The sequence below is a fragment of the Pseudopodoces humilis genome, chromosome 3, assembly GCF_049639895.1.
Source record: "Pseudopodoces humilis isolate 2021_Gansu_Grassland_sample_001 chromosome 3, ASM4963989v1, whole genome shotgun sequence".
Taxonomy (NCBI): Eukaryota; Metazoa; Chordata; class Aves; order Passeriformes; family Paridae; genus Pseudopodoces; species Pseudopodoces humilis.
Window position 1 is genome coordinate 52,300,931 of NC_142202.1, and position 22,353 is coordinate 52,323,283.

General features: G+C 35.2%; 1 protein-coding gene across 2 annotated transcripts in view; it reads left to right on the top strand.

Moving 5' to 3' along the window:
• VTA1 (vesicle trafficking 1) overlaps positions 1-21,817 on the top strand; it is a 37,595-nt gene extending 15,778 nt beyond the window's left edge. Inside the window, exons 3-8 of one of the 2 annotated variants that reach the window (XM_014263567.2) lie at positions 628-755; positions 1,427-1,502; positions 4,816-4,927; positions 11,550-11,723; positions 13,518-13,598; positions 20,665-21,817. In XM_014263567.2, the coding sequence (XP_014119042.2) occupies positions 628-755; positions 1,427-1,502; positions 4,816-4,927; positions 11,550-11,723; positions 13,518-13,598; positions 20,665-20,810 (717 nt within the window). In that variant the 3' untranslated portion in view covers positions 20,811-21,817. The remainder of the gene's footprint in view (positions 1-627; positions 756-1,426; positions 1,503-4,815; positions 4,928-11,549; positions 11,724-13,517; positions 13,599-20,664) is intronic. The other variant, XM_005518446.3, reaches the window with a different exon arrangement.
• The last annotated feature ends 536 nt before the right edge of the window (positions 21,818-22,353 follow it).

Genomic DNA, 22,353 nt, shown 5'->3' on the forward strand with positions numbered 1-22,353 from the left:
TAGGAAACCTGAGGATTCTTGCACTCTAACATCTTTGAAAAGAGTTCTTTGAATTGAAATACGCTGCTTACACTGAAAATTCCAGTAAATCCATAGGTCACTAGACCGGTCAAGGTAGGGCTCAAATACTTGGAAAGATATAATGAACTGTAGTGAAATAACCTTACAAGAGGGAAGATACATGATCGATCCCTCTAATCTACAGCACCTTTATAAAGCATGCATTATTTCACCAGCTGATCTGTGTTGAATCCTGACACAGGCTTCAAGGTGCCAGGTCTTTCAGATTCTAAGGGGAAAAATATCTGTTGCTGTTCTTTCACAGCACTGTAGTTGTGTTTAACTTTGGGGGAGAGGATGTTGCTGTGTTGGTAGTTTTTATAAGCATTTTGTGACCAAAGATTCAGAGCTACTTATTCATAGTGTTTCTCTCCAGATGAATGTGCTTTCTTTCACCTGCTGCTTTTAGCATTTGTTATGTTAGAAGCTGCAGATTTGTAAAATGTAGCTTAAGTTGTTTCTTTTTAAATTGTACTTGACTTTGTTTTAATCAGCAGGTTCTTTTTGTGTTTGCAGAATTGCTAAGGTCTAATAAAGTAATTAATGTATTTTTCCTATATTTTTCAGATGAAAAAGCAATTTGGTGATAATGAAGCAATTACTCAGGAAATTGTTGGTTCTGCTCATGTGGAGAATTACGCCTTGAAAATGTTTTTGTATGCAGATAATGAAGACAGAGCTGGGCAATTTCATAAGTAGGTGCAAATCTTTGTTTTTCTTATCTGAATTAAGATACTGGTCAGGGAATGTGAATATCTAAATGCTCTTTAATTTCACTGGAAACAAGAATTGGGCTTTAATACATTCTTTTCTCTTCTGAAAAACTCAATTTGCTACTACTTTTAGGTTTCACTTCACACATTAACTGGTATCCTCCTCCTTGTGTTCCTTAGGGAGTTGCTTAACCTACTGGCAAGCCTTCTAAAACCACAGGCTAAATAAAGCACTACTGTGCTTTATTTTATCAAGCATGTTATAGTTTCTATTGACCAGTGATAGTAAAATAGTTGTGATGATCCATTATGTGGTTTGGTTTACAGCAATTACTATGGCATCTTCATGTGTTTTTCTAAGTTAACTCAGGATTTCTGATGTCCTACACAAAACAGTCCAAATTAGAAACTAAGTGTAAAACACATAACTAGTTCTAAAAAATACTGAACATTTTCTGAATAGTAGGTAGGAGACTAATAAATATTGCTGGATTTAAATGTTGTGAAGCAGCTTCTGTAACATCAGATTAAAAGAAAAAAAAACTCCAATGTTTGGCTTGAAAAAAGCCAGTATGGTGTAAGATTACAAGTCCTAAAATGTGATTCTGAGAGACTGACGTTACCAGGTTAGCAAAATGCTTTCTTTTTTGCAGAAACATGATAAAGTCCTTTTATACTGCAAGTCTCCTGATAGATGTTCTAACGGTATTTGGGGAGCTCTCTGAAGAGGTAAGTGTTAGGCATATGAGTGTATTTTCTGATTGCTTTTCCAAGCACAGACGTTGCTATTGTAAGTCGTGAATATGAATTTCAAAGAACATAGGTTCTAGTAGTGTAGCCAAATACTTGTTAGTAAACCATAAAGAATCATGCTAAGTATTTTAGATAAATTGTAGATGAAATACTAGACATCTGTTAGAAGATGCTTCATGACAAGTACCATTTAGAAATTCAAATTTTGATTGGTACTGTGGGATACATAGCGTTATATTGAGCAAGTGGGAGTGCTTATAGGGGAAAAATTATGCAAGGTTCCTAGCTTGGGACACCTTCATTTTTTTCCATGTCCTGCTTGAAATTCACAGGCTTGACAACCTGTTTGTAAATCCCCTAATCTGTTAAGTGTGCCTAAAGTGCAGTCATACTTGATCAGTTTCAAATGTAGTTGTTGTGGCTACTTTCATTTGTAAACATTAGAAAGAAGGTAAAAGCATGGTTTTGATAGTGGTGCACTTCTTGAATACTATAGGATGTAAGTGTAGATACTAAAGATAGGTCTTACCCAAGAAAAATGCTTGGTGAAGAGTTCTTTCAAGATTCTCTGTCTTCTGTAGCCTGAGACTACCAATCCAAAATTTCCATCTTATAGAGAGGCACAAGTAAGTTTGCTCTTTGATGTGTCCTCCTAAAACTGTCTGCTCTGCACCCTGACATCCTTTCCTAGATCCAGTAGTAATATTTCCTAGAGCCAGAGAGTGAATGCACATTTGCACATTGGACTGAAAAAAACAATCTTAATCTGTAGGAATCCTGTGCACAGGACAGTGCACTGACAATTGAGTCCTTAGAATACCTGAAGCAATCCTGCTTTGAAGATGGAAGAAGTTGTTACAAATGTCAGTGCAGAATGCTAGCAGTGGTACATTTTCTACTTTGTGCTGGGGGTTTTTATTGTTGATGCTGCAAGGACAGAAATGCTTTGTAATTGGAAAAAAGCAGAATTCTCTCATTTTGTTTGATTGATGAACACCGACAGTAAAAGAGGGTGTACAAGAAATACAGAAAATATTTGCTCTTCTGTATAGCATCATTATATTTCAACAGTTTCCTTATTCATTCTCATGTAAAGGGATGATGGGAGAAGTATGACTTGACTGTCTTAGACTTTTGCAGAAGTTTATGTCAGCCACTCAGACTCAGAAATACACTCAGAGGATGACATCTGCCTGTTTTCTCAGTAGATAATTGAAATTCATATATATGGACTATCAACTATTGAAAGGCTTTTAAATCAACAGCAGAAGGCATAGAATGCAGATATTTGACACTGAGAATCAGAAAATGGGTGTTTAGCATATGTATGTTTTTAAATGGTGAGTGATTGATTATTGGTTGGTATGAATGGATTGTGTCACAGATGAAGAGTGGTTGTTCTATATCTCCATGCAAGAACTAGGCAGAAGGATTTTCTGGAAGATGTGTTTTACAAGACACAGCTTAGATCAGAGCAGTAGGAAGCTCTGTGACAGCAGCATTCTTTTAATTTACTTTTCATGTAGTAGCATTCATTCAACAGGGCAGCCTTCTGAAAAGGGGCAGCACTGCAAACAAACCAAAACAAACAGCATTTCACTTCTGAGTTCTGGAATGATAAGCTTTGCAGTCAGGATGCAGGACAGACATCAAACACTTTGTTGCCTTCTCCTCTCTCCCTCCAGCATCTTGGGTGTGGGGGTTGGAGGTGCTTGGCCCTCCCTCAAATAAGCTCTCCCAAGGGCACCACCAGCTGTCCGAGGGCCTCAACTGTGTCCCAAGGTGGGAGCACTGGAGCTGGTTTTATCCAGTGTGGGGCAGCCCTGGCCTCTCCTCACCACTCCTGCCATGCTGAGTTGCCAGTTCCTGGCAATACCTGCTACAACAACATCTCCACACTTTTCCAGTAAATAATCGCCATGTTAGAATGGAGGGGAGATGTACAGGCTCTTAAATATTGCATAATAATCTTTCCTAAAAGTAGAATACTCTGGGTATGTGTTTTCTGTATTTTGTGGCTTCTAGAGTGTTTGTTAAAAATGAAAGAATTTAATTTGTAACACTGACTGACCAGAAGTGATTATTAGAACGAAGTTTAACAGAAAGCCATATTTTCCAACTGCACTTTTCCTTTTTCAGGTAGAGTGAATGTGTTTTAATAAATATGTCATCAGAATAGGCTTTTTTTCTGGAGAATATCTTGTTTTCAAAAATGAAGACTAGATCTTTCTCCTGGATTTCCTGAGCATCCTGGGTGATACAATGTATTAAATATGAGCAAGGGATCTTGCTAGAGATACCTTTTGTGTTGTGTTGTGCAATAGGCTTTGTGAAGTACAGTATTGAATTTCAGTTTATTAATTCCTTAGAAACTTTGGATTTAATTTCCAAATAATTTTTTTAATTAATTTTTAAAATGTTGGTGTTGGTGTGAAGCATGCTATCCCAATTTGCATTGTTCATTTGGGCAAATTATTCCACTCATCCTTCCACATTTCTCATCTGTTTATATTCAGCCTTGTTCCTTGATTTATATTACCTCATAACTGTCAGAACTGGTTGTTGTCCATACAACCTTTGACAAGTAGTTGATTTGCATAATCAGTTTAATATTTCTTGCATCAATTGACAGTTCTTTCTGGATTAAACACTATTGTAATAGTCCCAGGAGATACAAAGTGGCCAATCTTCCTTTCCATGTTTTGACATGTTTAAAGTTGTACCTAGGAACAGTAAAGTATATTTTGAAAAACAAAATGGAAAATCTTAATGTCATAGAATATTACAAACAAGTCACATTAATCTGCAGTTACATCAGCCTTTCCGTATTCATGCTTTTAAATACAATTTAAAATTATAAAATAATATAATGAGAAAAGATTTCATATTTCTGATCAGCAGCATAGTAGCATTTTAAGTTTCAAATATTTAAATCTAAAGTAAATAATCATCTAAATTTATAGGAAGCTTTCTTCTTTATTTCATGTCAATAATTACTAGACAGTGCTGTGCCTTTCATACTAGATGTTCTTGGTATAATTTATTTCCTTTTCCTGATACGCTGTGCTAATTGAAGAGCTCCACATTTTCCTTTCATGCTGAGATCTTGTTAGAGCTGTTATTTTAATTTTTTTTTTTAATTCACCTGTTAATTTTATACATGTTGTTTATCTTTAAAAGGGTGTCAAATGACAGCAGAGAAGGTGGAAAAGATGTTTATATTTCTGTTTTGAATGCATTAATTTGCAGAAGTGAGTGGTTAAAATGGCTGGCCTTTTCCCTCCCCCAGAACGCCCAGCACAGGAAGTACGCCAGGTGGAAGGCAGCATACATTCATAACTGCTTAAAGAATGGAGAGACTCCTCAGCCTGGCCCCATTGGAATGGAAGGAGAGAGTTTTGGTACGTGTTTCCCCTTTTCTTTTTAAGAGAGCAGAAGGATGTGCCAAGGTGAATTGGTGGTATGCACCATTCTTCAGGGAGCACCCCTCAGGAAGTACAGCTTACCCACTTGATGTTCCATTCACAGTGGGCTGCCTTCTACTTCATTTTAGCTTCTCCTGCTGTTATTTTTATTGGACCTTACTGTGTGATTGACTTATTTAATAAAATATTCTTTTCTTCGTAGTGGAGATTATTATTTTGAATACAGCTACTCTCTAAGAAGGCATTTTCAGCTTTGGGCCAGAGCCATACATTTCTTTAACCCTAACCATATCCTTATTTTAAATCTATTTTGTAAATTTATGATCCCTTTGCCAGTTTATCCACTCTCAGAAGTTAAGCAGGAGTTAAAAATGGACTGATTGCAAGTGAATTCGGCTTCAAAGCAGAGACCTGCTTGTGAGACAACCCCTTTTTCCTGTGTAATAACATCAGTTTCAAAACAGGTTGATGGCCTACTCCTACTGAATTGGATTTTCTGCCTCTTTCTCACTCATCCTCCTTTTCCTTGTGTTTTCAGTTGCTCCCTCTGGCTACCTGAGCTCCTTGTACAGGATTCCTTGAGGTTCCCACTTTATGTAACAGTTAAGGAGGTGATTTCCAAGGACATGCACTTAACCAAACTGAATGTGTATCAGAACAAGTTGTTCTGCTTTAGATAGTGATCAGTTTCATTGGTCTTGATAGTGAGCAGTTTCTTTGCTTTTCTCCTCAATGCAGATTGAATTCAAATTTCAGAGGTTGATCTCTTGTGAAATAGGATGTCATTGGAATGTGTATTTTCACTATGCTGATTAAAACAGACTAATTCTGCACAGTGGCAGCCTCTGTGTATCATTCTTCACATACCTAGTGGAATGACTGAGACCATCAAATAATTTGTAACTTTCTTCTGAGCTTTCATGTGAGACTTCATGGCTTGTTAGGGTTAGTTATCTCAAGCTTGGATTTAGTAATACAAATTTCTCCAAATAAAAAGGGTCAATAAGCAAATCTACAGTGCAAAAGGAAAAGATCAACTTGTTGAGTATTGTATTTAACCTGCAGAGCCACCTTCTTGGGCTACATAAAGTTTTGTGAACGTATATATTAATATAGATGACCAGTGTATTTATAGTGCATGCATATGGAATACAAATGTATATACACATAAAAGTAATTATTTGTTTGCATTCATTTGTGTTTGGGGTCTATACCTGAGTGGACTTTGAAGTCTGAGCTTGTAATTTACTTCCAGTAAGTTACAAACAGGTTTGTAATTTTCTACTCATTACTTTTGTTTTAAACATGTCAAAACATTAGAAAACTAGTTTCTCTTCTGGCTCTCAATCTTTTCATCATGCAGTCTCACATTTTGATGCATCTCCACATTGTAATTTATAAGTCCTAGACAGTGTTATATTAAAAAAAAGAAAGGATACTATCATGATTTTTTTTTTTTTAAGTATGTGTACCGAACCTCTATTTCAGTTTATTATCTTTATCGTGTCTAAGAGCTTTGGTGCCAAATATAATTTATTTGCAGTTTCCTGAATAAAACACTGTTTATATATTAGTAGTCTATATTAGTACAGAAACACTGCAACATAAGTAAATTTAAATATTTGTGAACAAACACAGAGTATGATAGTTCTGTTTCCAAGCTACATATTTATTCTTGTTATTATGCCTTCGTATCCTAAAGGCACCCTACAGACTTCAACACTGGAATGGGTATCTTAACTGTTGAAATGTGCTCCAGTCTAGGCACAGCTCTATTTGAAGCGAAGCATTAGCATACCAATTTCTTCTTCAACATACAGTCTTTTCCAAGGCAGTTTTCTTAACTGTCCATGTAACTGTAGCAAGAGATTCTTACGATGCAACTCCAACTGCAGACATCACCTCATCTTTGTCAAATTACAACAGAATGGGGATTTAATAGAGAATGTAACATGATAGAAAAATCTCCTGTTACATTGAATGCAATGAATAGCTCAGTTAAATATTTTCAGCTTTAAATGAGTGCTCTTTTAGTGGTCTGGCTCGTAGTGTGGTAAAGCTGACCTGAGTATGTGAAGCGAACTATGAATTTTAAACAACTGCAAAAATAGAATTTCTAAATAAACATTACAAAGCTTTTGCTAAAAATCCATGTGTGCAACTTTGAGAAGCTAATTATTTCTCAAAAGCAACAAATAGGCTCTTTCTTCATTTTATTAATGCACAGAGGTAACTAACTTGCTCAAGACTACAAAAGAAACTTGTAGGAAGGAAAGCAGAATTGAGGCTTTCCTCAAATCCGTGGTATTCGTTGCAGTTCATTACAGGTGGTAATGGGAATTGGTGAAGACTTTTGCTTTCATTACCAGGTTATGTCTACATACAGCTTAAAAGGGACACAATGCTGAGTGAATCAAAATTTTAATATCCCTTTTAATAGGGAGCCTGCAAGAGCTATAGCTTGGCAGTGTTTCTTGTTTGTTTATTCTGTTGTTGAATTGTATTTCATGTAGAGAGATTATTTCTCGCACTCCTAATTTTCTGAGAAATTAAAATGAAAAATACATGTTGATGTTTTTTTATGCTGACGGTATTTTTTACAGTTAACTCCATAATGTAGGTGTCCATAATGTTTCACATAATCAAGACAAAAATTTTATGCAAATTAATTTTTATGAGAAGAATCAGTACAAAAGAGTTTCAGTTCCTCTTTGTGCATCATAAGAAGAAAAGCAGTATTGTTTGAATGTACGACTGGACCTTCCCCATTCCTTTCTGCTTGCTCATTTTCTTCCTTCCCTAGCATGTGGAAAAAGTCTGTTTAAACAGAGTGAAACTAGGTCTCTGTAGCTTGACAAATTACCATTTTTTTCCAAAGTGCTATTTTTTTTGTGATTCTTGAAAACCATACTGTAACTCTTGGAGATGTTTTTACAGTAACATAGGCATGCTTTATGCAGTTCTACTGTTGGATTTATGGATGCTTTTGTCAGGATGCCACCATGGAAACCTTAAAATTACATGCTTAATTTATTAATGCAGTTGGAATACAAGTCCTAGAGTACACATAAAGGTTACTTAGCATTAGCCCTAGATCATCCAAGAAGATTTTACACTAATGGAAAAAAAATGAAAATAAGAAAGAAGTTCCTGAATAGCCATAGTAAATACATTAAATGTAATCATGTTCATTGCAATATATAATATGTAGGCTACATTTCTATTACAGAATTTCAGAAAACCTTAATAGTTCCAACTAGTAAAAAGAACAGTGTGGGAAAAGTTGATGGATTTTTGAATTAATTTCTCAATGGAGTGGAAAAAAATAAATGATCATTTGTTTTTTAAAAGTAGTGTTCGAATAGAACCTTACATTGTGGATCTTTTAGCAACATCTCAAGCAAAAGAGAAACAGCACAGCAGAATGAGACAAAGGACAAAAAATTAAATTGATAAATTATAATTCTCTGAACTCGTTAAAAATAGGATTCCAGAGAACTGGAGGATTCTGAACTCCGTAAAAAACATTGCTAATTTCATATTTGGTGGACTGAGCTGCTGAAATTAAGTCATGATCGATGCTTGCTTGCATTAGGAAAGGGAATACCATTAAGCCTTGAGAATCCTCTGTTTATATAAAAGTGTCTTTGGATGGTTGGTTATGGGGCTGGGGTGATTATTTCACAAAGGCTTGCCTTCAGTAAATAAATAATTTTTAAAAAACACAAGCAGGTTGTCTGGGTATACTGTAGCTCTGCATAAAATTTAAAGATCTTGTGAATTCATTATGCTGGGATTCAAGCACAAAAGCTGGTGTGGTTCCAAGACAAGAGCTGAAATGAAATGTAAAACAATTTCAGCTGGAGCTGAAATTAAGTGTAAAACAATTGTGTCATTGTTTCACAGCCTAGCTTCAGCATCTTTTAGCAAATTGTAAGGAACTTTGAATTCTAGGTTATTGCTGCAGAATGAGAAAATAATTTTCTAGAATTCTTTCCTATTCCCTGGGAAAGATTTTTTTTTTTTTACTTACGGACATTCTAACCATAGAATTTAAAACCTCTGTTGACTTAAATGTTCTTTTATAGCAACCTGAAATCCTTTTATCTGGCACTACTGTTAAAAACTATTCACAAATATTGAGAGTGGGTATCTTAAAATTTTTCTAATACTTTAGTCTTGGATAAAGAATATTTTAAATATTTGCTTTGCAGGAAGAATAGTTACAATGCTTTTATATTTGGGCACTTTAAAAACCTAAGAGTTAACTTAAACAAAATTACTTTCATGTTTAATACAATTTTAACATTGGCCAATTGCACAATGAGCAAATCAAAGCAAGCTCAGAAAAGAGCTTAATCTTTTGATACGTACACCTGATTAAAAAGCAGATTGCCTATTTGTGAATTTGCCTCTTGCAGGCACTGTTACTATGGGTGGTGAGCACTTCTAACACTTTTTTTGGTTGTTTTTAATCATTGCCAGACTTTAACCCTTTGAGTTCATGTCTTCTGTGGCCAGTGTTGCCCACAGCATTGCATTGTTACAGGAGTAGAGACCCTGAGCTATGCAGTGAGGAAGTTGGAAGCTGAAACTGGGAATGGCTTGGGGAGAAAATGGGAGCAGTGCCAGAGAGATACAAGTATGTGAGGTTGTAATCCTAGTGCAGAGAAGGAAATCAGAATGTGCCTTGAGATCCAGTTTAGGGCAACAGGAAGGTGCAAGGGGCAGAATAAAGGAATAAATGCATTAACAGATTAAATATGGGCATGAGTATACAGGTAATTTCTCATAACTGAGATACTAAGCACAGTGGAAGCATGTTTTCAGTGCTTCATTCTCAAAAGTTGCTTAGTAATTTTTACAACAACTTTCCCAAAATCCTAATTTCAAGCAGACCCCAGTTTGGATAATCCAACTTTATGGCTACAATTTGACCAAGCTGTAAATTATTGGTAACGGTGCTCCAAGTAATATTCAGTAGCCTCACCTTCAGACTGCATGATGAGTGTTGCGTGTAACTATTTTGTTCATTTTATGTATAGTAAGCCTCTATTTTTGTTCATTTTATTTTGTGAAACTTTTATAATATTTTTTTTTTTAGTTAACAACAAAATCAGTGGAATAGACAGCATTCAAACAATGGTTTCCTATCATTACCATGTTACTTAAAAGTTATGCCACATTTATTCTTGCATCTCACCTTCTTTTTGCCAGTTTTCAGACATTAATTTTATTACCATCCATTTTAGCCATGCAATATTGCAGTATGAGTTACTAACAAAAAATACAGCAAAAGAAAAATCTGGCACCTTAAAATATTCTTTGTCTTCCAGAAACCTGTCAGGTTTTCATCTACATGTGTCAGAAATTGTGCCATGAAACCGGAGTGTATTTATTACAGTCCACTAAAAATGCCCTAATAACTATACTTGATATTACTCTGCTTTATAGCTTTTTTTTAAGTAAATTGTATTGCAAATTAGAAATTTAGGCATTTTTCATAAAGGTAGGATGTGAATTTTTTTCTGGGAGGAAGAGGGACTTACATGGGAAACAATTCTGATATTTATAATAGTAATATTTTTAATAGTCGACCATTTAATTATGGAAGCAGTGGAAGTGTTTGCAGAACACATAGTCTTATGATGTTGAAGGTGAATGTGGATTTCTTAAAAAATATCTCTTTTGCCAGCTCTACACACATACAAGTTTTATCCACCCGTATTTTACTGTTTGCTTTCAAGCACTGGCTGTTAAATAAGTAATTCCCAAAACTGCTTGTTCGATCTGACACCATGGATACAGGTGAACACATACACAGTAAATGAAAATTAGTTGTTTTAAACTGAACTGAATTCAAATGAAAGAGCAGGAATCAACCATACATTCTGAATTGACTGGATCCTTAGCCTTTAGAGTAATATTAAATAAAGTAGACCAGAAACTTAAGAATATGACTAGATTAAAAAATGTGTATGTTCTTTGTACATGCTGTGGGATATATTGTACCTCATTGTTCTTATAGCTCATTATGTATTCTAGCTGTTCTAGATGCAAATATGACTTGGCTAAGCTGCATTAATTTCTTGTTTGGTATTACTTTCTCAAAGCTCCTCTTCATTCTTATTTATCTGTGGTTTGATTTGGGATAAAATAATTGGCACTGTCTAGCCTTTTATGAAGAGTTTGTAAGGCAAATATAATTTTCCATATTCTAGTTCATGTATACGTTAAAATGTAGATTTGTAATGCCTATTTGTAGTAACTTGTTCAACTTCTATGGATGCAGAATATGAAGGTATAACAAATTGTTCTAATGAGACAGCTTATATTCAGACAAGTAAGGAAATGATTCTTCAAGTTGAACAGAAGAGATCTTTGGAAATATGTGAGTTTCTAGATCTTTATTGTATGGTATATTGCATTTTACCTTTTTAAATCAACCCTATGTGGTTTGGGTTGATTTTTTTATGTCACACACTGTGGTCACAATTTTTTTGGCAATAAAAATTTGAAAGGAGGTTTTAAGAAAAGCCAAAGTATTCAAGTGTTTATACATAATAGTTGCAGTAATTCCTATTTTGTGTCATTTTAGCAGATGCTGAAAGGGAAGAAGCGGGGTCATCTTCTGCCCATAGTGGAGCAACTCCATCATCATCATCTACATATGAAGCTAACAACATACCGACTAGTAATTACACTGGCATACATATACCACCAGGTGCCCATGCACCAGCCAACACTCCAGCTGAAGTACCTCATAACACAGGTATGTCCAAATCACATCTGAGAAATCATGCCTTTACTGGGGAAAGAATTTTTGCCCAAATTCTAGTCCATCACATATGAAGTAGAATAACACAGGATTGTGTGGTAAAAGCATCTTCATAAGCTAAAATTGTAAAAATGCCACTGGAAATATTTTTTACTATTTTTTTAAAATATGGAAATGATAGTTGGGAGCACTTTTAGAGAGGACATGTATGGACTAAGAAAGTGACTGTTCCTGCAGACAGAATTTATGTCTTCTCTTAAATCAGTAAAATGATGTTGAATTGCAACATCTGTACTGTAAAGCACAATTTGAATATTTTACTTTATAGATGGAATGATATTACTTCAGTTCATATGTAGCCTGTGCAGATAGGCTGCTGTTCTTCATGTGGAAGCTTATCCAGCACATTGTTGAAATTGTTATGGCCTTGTAGCAGTCATGCCTGATGTACCGTTCATACTGGTTTGGTTTGGCTTGTGCCCCTTTTCCATGCAAGTGCTTTAGTGTCATTGACTTCGGACAATATTATTAATGAAAATATTGTCCCTATGGCTAAATATATTGGCTCCTACATCCTTCTTATTACATGTAATTTTTGGACCAACATCAAAATTCCAAGTTCATTCCCAGATGCTGTATTTATTTTAAAAATAAATAAATAAATAAAAGTATTAAGTGATTGGTGAATGCAACTTTTTTACCTTATGAGGCCTTTTTATAACAATCATAGAGTAGAATTATTAATTAATGATAAATAAGACTAAAAAAATTAAAATCTCTATTTCAATCCTGGTGATCATTTATTGTTCAGATACATTTTTATATTATCGAACATACAAGATATTTTTGTCACACAATCCTTCCTTTTCTTTTACTTTCTCATTTAAAAAATGCTTCACCCTATGAAGAGTTCAGGATGCTCTTTTTTTCAACTTTAACAAAGGGAAATCCTTCAGATAGGTGGGGTTTTTTTGGGTCTGGGAGGGAGCATATGTTGTTTTTTTTTTACCAGATCTGAAAATCACAGAGTACATACCTTGTTGGAATACATTAATTCTGTGCATTACATAGTTTTAACCCCACCAATCTTTCAATGGGGTGATGTAACTTAGAAAAGTGGTTATACCCTCTTCCTAGACAGCAGATGTTATAGAAACAACTTCATGCTATGTTCAGGACATACTGCAAAAATACAGTTTTGGATCAAAGCAAATGAGTGTACCTAAAATGGGAATGCAGGTACAGCATATGGTGCTGTTTCTTCTTCTGGCACCATTATTTCCCTTTTAAACTTAGCTAGTTTTTTTTATTCTCACTAATTGTTTTCAAAGGAATTGGGAAGGAGATAGTTTGCAAGTGTGAAGAGACTGACACTGGGCTTCAAAAGTACAATAATATAGACTGCCTCTGGTATTAGAATGTAGAATTTAAGTTTCAAATATAAAAGTTTACTCACACTTTTCTTTAGCAGGTTTTCCTTAATGCTTCAGGGTAACCAGTATCTCTTACACTAGTATTTTCTTATTTTTTTAATGCCTGCAATTAAATTTCTGTGAAATCCTGTACTGGTAAAATGTATGACAGTCTGTACATTCTTCTGTTTTATTTTCTAAAACATCCATATTTGAAGTGAAAGCATTAAAATTGCTTGTTAAACAGTTTCAGAAATAGTACGCTATCAGCTGCTTAATTTGGAAATCGTAAGGTGTATCTGTTCTGGGTTTTTGCGTACTTTTAAAGCTATTAAGTAAAAATAATCCAAGTCCATTTTTCTGCATTGATTTGAAGGAGTGACAAGTAACACCATTCAGCCTGCTGCTCAGAGTATTCCTCTAGTTGATCCTTCCCTTTACAGTGCTCAGTCTGCAGGTAAGCTTGGGGCATTTGTATTGTTGTACATGGACATGCTGTGTCCTCTGTGTCTCCCCTGGACCGAAGGAAGAAGTTCTAGAAATCTTTGTCACTATTATCTGAATGCTCTTCCAGAATTTTAAAAATAATGGACAACATCTAAGCATTGTGTTGTAAGGTTTTAGTAGTTTCTGAAAGCTGTTACAATGTAGTGTTGTCTGTCAGACTACTTTGAACCAATGGCCTACCACTGTGTATGGCTTTTTATTATTTATATTATTGCTTCTCAGGTAAATTCTGATATAGTTTGCAAAGCCTATATTCAAAGCTTTAATTTATATTTTCTGTAATTAATACACATTCCCTTTACTTAAAATTAATTCTACAGGATCAGCATGTAAGTTACTTACTAATTTCATAAAATAATTCATAAAACATTCAAGTTGTGTTTTTGTGCAGAATAATAGGGTGTGCTTCCTGGCTATGAATAGTAACTGTGTTAAATGAAACAATTTGTAAGGCACTGCTGATGATATTTTTTTGATGCAACATTTAATCAAGGCTTTTATCTTCTAAGATATCTTTGATGTTGAAATCACTGATAACCTGTATCTTACATATTTAATGTCTGCTTGCAAATTCCATGCTTTGAAGTGTACACATAGGGGCTAAACTTAGGGAAACCATGGCCTGTGGAAGAGTAGTAACTGACAATAAAGCTGGAATCATCCTAGATTCTAATTTGAACACTCATGTATGTTTGGACAAAGAGTTAAGTGTTTTCTAAGATTTATTTTTTTTTCCATGGAGTAGAGAAAATAGTGTAAAAAAACCCCATAAATTACATCTGTTTGTAATAATCAGATTTTTGTTGGCAATATAACGTGGATGTTGAGTGAGGAGGAGGTCTAGAAGTCCTGGTACGAAATCTGTTCATATTCTCTCCTACAGTTTCTCCTCATCAGGGATCAGCTAGTAGTATATATTAGTATACAATATTATACATAATTGCTATTTTAAGTTCTAGTACTAACCACAGTAAAACATTGCCTGTTATGACTACGAAGTTTAGTTAGGTATGTTCTTGTATTTTATAACTTACGAATATTTAGTTACTTTATTATGTTGTTGAAGAGTGTGTCTGTGCTAAACTAGCTTTGCTGAAAAAGCAGTTTTGCTTCAATTGAATGCTATAGTAGGAATTCACTGTATAACTTGGTTTTAGCATGCTGGCATAAAGAACGCGTAAGGATATTTCCATTTTATTATATTAGAGAGCCATTTTTATAAAAGATGCCATAAAACCAGCAAAATTTGCCATTGGTAGAGACATACTAACCTTTAGTATTCTCCTGAAGAGCAAAAGGTACAACGGGTGCTATAGTTTTTCTGGCATATTATTGTAATCACAGGATAAACTGAGGTGAAGGATTGAGCCCAGCTCTGAAGTGAATGGCCCATACAGAGATCGAACCCACTACCTTGGTACCATGCTCTGGCCAGCTGAGCTGGCACTAATATCTCATTTTTTGATAAAATTTCATTTTATCAAAAACAGCACCTCAGACCTGTAGCTGTAACATTTAAACTTCATGACAGTTTTTGAGTTTTGGGGACTGCTGCGGGGGCTTTGGTAGCTCCTCAGCTGAAATGGCTCAAGGCTTTACTTAAGCTTTGCCATAGTAACTGCTAGTTGGAAGGCAAATTTTGTGGTGTTTGGAAGCAAAGCTTTCATGTTTAACTAGCTTATCATGATCTTCTAGACAGTCACTGTACCAGGTTTTTTGTAACTACTCTGAAAATTTCAGTAATCACTGTTTCTCAGTTTGAATGTTTATTTCAAAATGTTGTCAAAAATATTATAATTTTGAAACTTATTATAAATTGAAACTTAAATTTCTTATAAAGTGTAAGACATTCCATTGTTCAGTATCTGAATAGTATCAGTTCATTGCTCCCTCTTACCACCTACCTGAGATAACCTGGTTTAGTAAGTACATAAATAAGTAGGAATTAAGTAGGTTTATGAGAATGCCTAATAGGTAATACTGTGTAATTAAGAGATTAAGACCCTTGCTAAGCACCATGATAAATTTCTTAACTTGATCTAACCTGTGTATTTGCATGCCTGCATTCCTCCTCTCCACATCTGTTGTGTCACTACAAGTTTGGGTCTGTTACAGCTCAAAGTGTTACATTCTTATGAGGGAGTGCTGCAAAGCACCCAGAGAGATGATAAAGGTCATATAGATTGTTGGTTTGAAAGCTTAGAAAACACACTGTAGTTATGCAGGAGTCTCAGAGGGCACAGGGGATGTGTCAGCAGAGGTGCAGTGACAGTTTTGTTTGCATGTGTGGATTTAAGAAGCGCAAAGTGTTTGTCCTTGCCTGTCGCTGTCCTGTTGTGCATTCTTTCCTCATGCTGCTGAGGAATCCTTTCTGTGCCAACAATGGCCTTGTTCTCTAACCCAAAAGTAGATTGAGAAATGCCTGTGTCTGTTAATGGATGTACAAAACTGGGGGAACCAGGAGCCCTCCCCAGTGCCTGAGCTGCAGTATCCTTATCTGGGCTAGATACTTGCTGCGTATTGAGGTATGTACTGTTCCTGTGGAACTGATGTTTCCTGTGGACACGAAGGAGGGATCAGAACTGCCCTCCATCCAGTAGATCCACAGAGCTATCCTGTGCAAGGTACATTTGCTCCATGATTTAGACACGATGTCTGTGTCTATGCTAACAAATTATACAGGCTTACGAATATTTGGCACAGAGAGCAGCTGGCACAGAACCTCTCACATCCATATTTTTAAACTTTTAAACCTAAACGAGGTAGCTTGTTACAACTGCTCATATTGAATGGTCTGTAGCTTGCTCTGACCACAAGTCATGCCCAGGAATTGTTTGGGAAAGTGCTACTTTGCGTGGGCCAAAACCATACTGGAATCTGTTCCAGCAGTTTGACGTTGCAGACAGTCAAGTTTGAGTGCTGAGACGCCTTCCTTGGCAGTGTTGAATGTGGTAGTATAGGCATAGCCAAACAGGATATTCCACATATTCCTGCAAGACTATTTCTTGTAGTAAGATCAAATGTGTATTTTAAAGATAAATTATGTATTTTCTTTGCTTCCCATAACATGGGAGAAGCCATTTGATTAATGTTGTTATGGGAGAAAAACTTCTGGTGAGAGGAGTAGAATATTTTATGAAAGGAAGACTAAGTTAAAGGAATGGTGTTCTTTGATTTTTAGTTAGCATAAATCTTTCAATAGTTGTCCTGTCCTGTGGAAAGAGGTTTCAGAGTTTAACACTGACTTTTGAAAGTGTCAAAGCTTTTACATTTAAGCATCAGTTAATGTGTCTAACTGAATGTAGAGTTATGCAACTTCTTGTATGTGTGTGTGCAGTCCTCTGTTGTAGTTTTCTTAAGAAAATTATTACCCTTAGATTTTGCTAACACTAAAGGCATTCATAGTTGTGCTACACAGTTTTTATAAGATCTTCTTACATTGCCATATGGTCCCTTCTACAGGTGGCATAGTATAAAGAAAGCATTTGTCCATTGTAATTGTATGTACAATGTTTGATATTCTACACACAAAGTAGAATTAATAATTTGACATTAAATGTGTTTTCATGATCTTAAAAATAAATCCTTGAGTGCTTATATTTCAAATCTTTTAAGTGATTTAATGGGAAAAATGGTATCTTGTTTCAAAAACCATTTATTACCTTTTCCATCACTGTTTTTACATGCCAATTTGTATAAATCATCTGCCTTATATTTGGGTAAAAAGGAGAAACGTGATAGGTAGAGGAGGATTCCAAGGAGAAGCAGATTTATTTATGTAAAATGCACAATACTTTCTAAAACTGTTTTTTTCCCAGAATGATTTCCAGGAGCTCTAGTCAAATCGTTTTCACTTTGTGTTCCTCTTAATTTTAATAATGCTTGTTACAGTTTCCTGTCATGTTTCAGTAATATAACTACAGTCCTAATAATTTCAGATTAACAGAGGGAGCAGGTCTGTTTCAGAATAAATACAGTATACCTTTTGTATCTCAGTGTTGTTGGGCTTTTTTAGAGCTGAAAATCACTGGATACTTGAGTTTGGAAAGGACTTCAGCAGATGATCTGGTCCAACCCCTCTGCTCAAGGAAGGTCTTGTAAAACCAGTCACTCAGGACTATGTCCTTTGTGTCTCCCCCTTTTCCTCTGCAGTCTTCTTATGGTTTCATTTCCTGCACTGAAGAAGTTTGAGATAAAGTGTCACTGCTAATTCAAAAAATAGGTTTTGAATCTCTCCAGGGACAGACACCACAACCTCTCTGGGCAATCTGTCCCAGAGCTTGGTCACCCTCAATGTAAAAACTGTTTCCTGATGTTCAGACAGGACCCTCCTGTGTTTCAGCCTTTGTTCTTGTCACTGGGCATCACAGAAAAAACCTATCTCTGTCCTTTTAATACTCTCCCTTCCTTCATATGTTTATATACTTGATATAAGATCTCCCCGAGCTCTCTTCTCTAGGCTGAACAGTTCCAGCTTTCTTGGCTGCTTCTCGTATGAGAGGTGCTCCATTCTCTTTAGTCATCTTTGTGACCCTTTGCTGGACTGTCTCCAGGATGTCAGTCCGTCTCTCTTGTGCTGAGAAGCCCAGAACTGGACATGGCACTCCAGATGTGACTGGAAGGGAGAGGATCACTTCCATCCACGTGCTGGCAGTGCTTTTCCCAATGCAGCACAGGGTGCCATTGTCACTCTCTGCCACAAGGGTGGATTGTTGGCACATGGGCAAATCGGTGTCCACCAGGACCCCCAGGGCCTTTCCTCCAAAACTGCTTAACCCTTCGAATATGTAAATCAAAGTCGGTTACTAATTTTTGTGGTTATACCTTTGATGTAAGTACAGTCATTACAGTTAAGTTGTACATTATTTGTAAAACTTCAGAACACAGAACTGGTTTGTTTCTATTTTGCTATTCCATTGTGAGGTGTTGACTTCAATAGGCGCTCAGGCTACTGAGCACATCAAAAGATCAACCCTCTTACTGTATAAACTTTGGTTTATAAATTTAAAATTATTAATTTTTTTTCCCTCAAGTTTCGTCATAATAGCATCTGAGGTAGATTTTATAATAAATAAGGCTTTATGCCAGCAAAACATTAATAGAGCTCATACTGTAAAAATAAGATTAGACGGGTGAATTTAGGCTTGCTTCCAATAAATTAGTTGAATACTGGACTGATGCCTTGGCCAGTTTTTAAAGAATGATTTTGTAGTTTCTTTTGGCATCATAGCATAAAGCTACTTTGAGGGGAACTTAGTCTTTTTAATTTCTTAAAGATGTTCGGTAATGTGGTTTCAGATTGACCCCAGCTGCTTTTAGTCAGTGACTTTATTGAGATTACAAAATACTCAAGGTGTGTGCCTGTATTTATGCACTCCCTTGTGTGTTTACTCACATGTGTATGTATTTTAAGGTATTTAATAAGGCTTCACTTATTAAGTGTGAAATTAATATACATTGCAATGATAACAAGCCCATCAAGTTTTTATGTCCCTCAATGGTTATATTTTGTTATTAAAAGGAAAACTAGTAGAGTTCTAGAGCATATTTTAAAAATTGATAAAATTAATCTTCAGAGTGTTTACCTTTCTGCTTTTTATTTGGGTAGGATTGTTTTGAAAACCAGCAGACCAGTCTAGCTTTTAATATTCCCAGGTTTTCTTTCTTATTTGTTCAAAAGCTGTTCTTAAATAGTAAGACTGGGGGAAGGAAAAGCAAATATAATAGACATTTTATTATAAGAATAGAGATTCTTTAGTAAACATTCTCACAGTATTGCTAACAACAGTTCTATTTTGAAAGGATCCAGCTGATTGAAATTGTGCCATAAAAAATGGCTATAAGTATGTTCATGTTGTTGCTTAAAAGTAAAATGTACTTAGAAAGCTAAATCTTCGTTTAACTAAATCTTATGTAAAATGTGCAGTGCATTTAAAAGCGCATTTTCTCTTAATATGAAATCTATTGCTTATACCATACTGTATGGAAAATTATCAAATATATATACATAATCTTTAGTGTTTTATATAATTATTTATCTGTGCCCATAAATATCTATAATTTACAAGTTGTTTTGAAAGAATCTGAGTAAAGGTTTTACAATTTGTCCATTTTTTGATTATTGGGTTAGCATGGGATTGGCCTTAAAACTTGAAGTGAATTTGTGGGTGGAAGGAGGTACAGTAACACAGCTGTGCTTTATTTTACACCCACATCAGTGATACTATTCACATATAAAATCTTCTGCCAGTTAGGGCATAAGTCTCTACTATGCCTTCTCTAATGACTGAATGCATGTGTTTGATTGCTACAGAATTCCTAAAGTTTTAACTTACATCAAGAAAATACTCTGATTAATAAGTAACAGTAGGCTTATACTATATTATGGGAATATTTTTTGTTCTACAGTGTTACAAAAACAGGCACATTTTATGACATCAGTCTTGTTTTCTTACATTTTACATAAAATTGGAAACATAAAAATTATTTTGAAAAACAGAAACAAAATGTGTGAAAACATACCAGTGAGAAATGCTTCTACATTCAGAAAAGTTATTCCAGTTGAGAACGAACATTTTCTAACAATGTATTATTCCTGAAGAAAGCAGAGTAATTATGCTGTAAACACAAAAAGCACTGACATTGTCTCTTGTAGGTTGTAACATGATTACAGCTAACTTAATGTCATGTAACAGCTCTCTTTTGCTTTCTTAGATGAAGAGCAGGTCTTTCTCAAAGGTATTGGCTTACTTTTGAAAGGCACTGGGTCATGCAAATACCAGTGTTTAGAAAGGTCCTCACATTTTTCAATAGCAAAGAAGTTAAGCTTCATATGATTGGAAAGACAAAGAGAACAGAACAGAAGTATTGTAGCTTGGTCTTTGCAATACTACCACAAATATTAGCCTGGTTTTCATAATATTACCACAAACATAAGTAAAACATAAAAATTGTAAGAAAGGATGCTTAAATCAGATTTCCTTTGTATTAACTTTGTAATACTTATGTTTTTGCAGGAGAAGTCCGCTTGACTCCAGAGGACTTTGCCAGAGCTCAAAAATATTGCAAATATGCTGGCAGTGCATTGCAGTATGAAGATGTGAGCACTGCTGTGCAGAATCTACAGAAGGCCCTCAAGTTATTGATTACAGGGAGAGAATGAAGCTTTAATCCAACAGATTCACGTCTTTTGCCTAAAGAACTAACACTTTGTTACTGTACCTGTTAAGGAAGTGGAGTTACACAGAAATTCTCAATCCCATTACTCATGACAATGAAACCACTGTTTCAGTGTCAGATTAGCAATTTCTGGTACAGTTGGAATCTCTGTTTTCATTTTACAGACAGTGGAGCTTGAAACATGAATGCAGTAGCTCAATGTATGCAAAGTATTGAAGAAAGTACTGTGAGCACCACTCAGGAGTTAGAATTCGTCTTGCAATATTTGGTTTATCGGAATTGGAAAACGCTGACTGTAGAAAACTTGAGAATTAGGATGTTATGTTAAAATTCTTGCTCGTTTATTATTGCAAACAATTATTTTATAGGTATAATAGCTTTAAAATGGTAACTAAGATTAGTGCTTTCCTCCTGAAATGAGAGCATGTGAAAAGGCTGACAGGTCCACACTTGGAAGGGCTTTTCTATACATATTTTTTTTTTGTATTTGTATTATCTGAGACTTTAGTCTAAGCTGAGGGAGCCTTGAGGACCTTCATATTTAATTTGAAAATGTGCTGGAAAAGACATTTCTTGATACTTCAGAGGGAGTAATTTTGATGGTGTCACAATCTAGTCCCCCACCGGTATATGGACTACTATATGTATTCTCGATTATTGGTTCTTGCTCCTTCTGTGTGAACACTTAAAATTTTGTATATGTATGGTTAATTAAGAGAAAATACTAATATTTATCAACAATGATCCCAAAACTGGAAGCAGAGATTCTAAATAATTTGAACTTTCAAGAAGGCTTACTGAAAGAACAAAACTGTTCCATCTCTTTAAGAAGCTGGAAAAAAGCTTATTCTTCAGCCATTAAAACTCTATAGGTTTGTCTCTGGTATTACTGTCCTAGAGCTTTGTATTTCCAACTAATATTTTTCCTGCCTGCTTTGTTGTGAAGACTTTTTGGACTTGGGATTTAATTAAAATCTCTTCAAAACTGGATTTTGAGTCTTTATGAGGTCTACAACTGCAATTATAGAGCTCTTGATTGTTAAAAACCCCCCCATGCTGTTTAAAAGAACAAATACACAGTCTTTTAACTGGTGTGACATAATAATTGAGTACACCATAAAGCATGTTTGATATATGTAATAAGGATATTTTATCTAATCTCTGTCTTTCCAAGCTGCCAGATCAAATCCATGTTACTTATAGCTGCATTGCTTTGGAGTGACTAAAATAAGTGTTAAATTCAAAGCAAAAAGATGAGTAAAAGAAAACCAAACATAAGCATGCATTCAAGTTTAGCTGGTTGTATCCTTTAAAGTGTGTAGTGTCTTTGACAGCAGATTTGAAACGGGTAATATGAAACTTAAAAATGTATGCTTAAGCACTTCTGTTGTCTAGATAAAATTCAGTTGACTGAGATAAAATATGATACTTTTTATGTTGCTTTCTGATATGCATGCTAATCTGGACAGTGACTTGAGGAGTCGTTTCTTTAACGTCAGTCATTACTTTAATTGTTTGGGAAAATT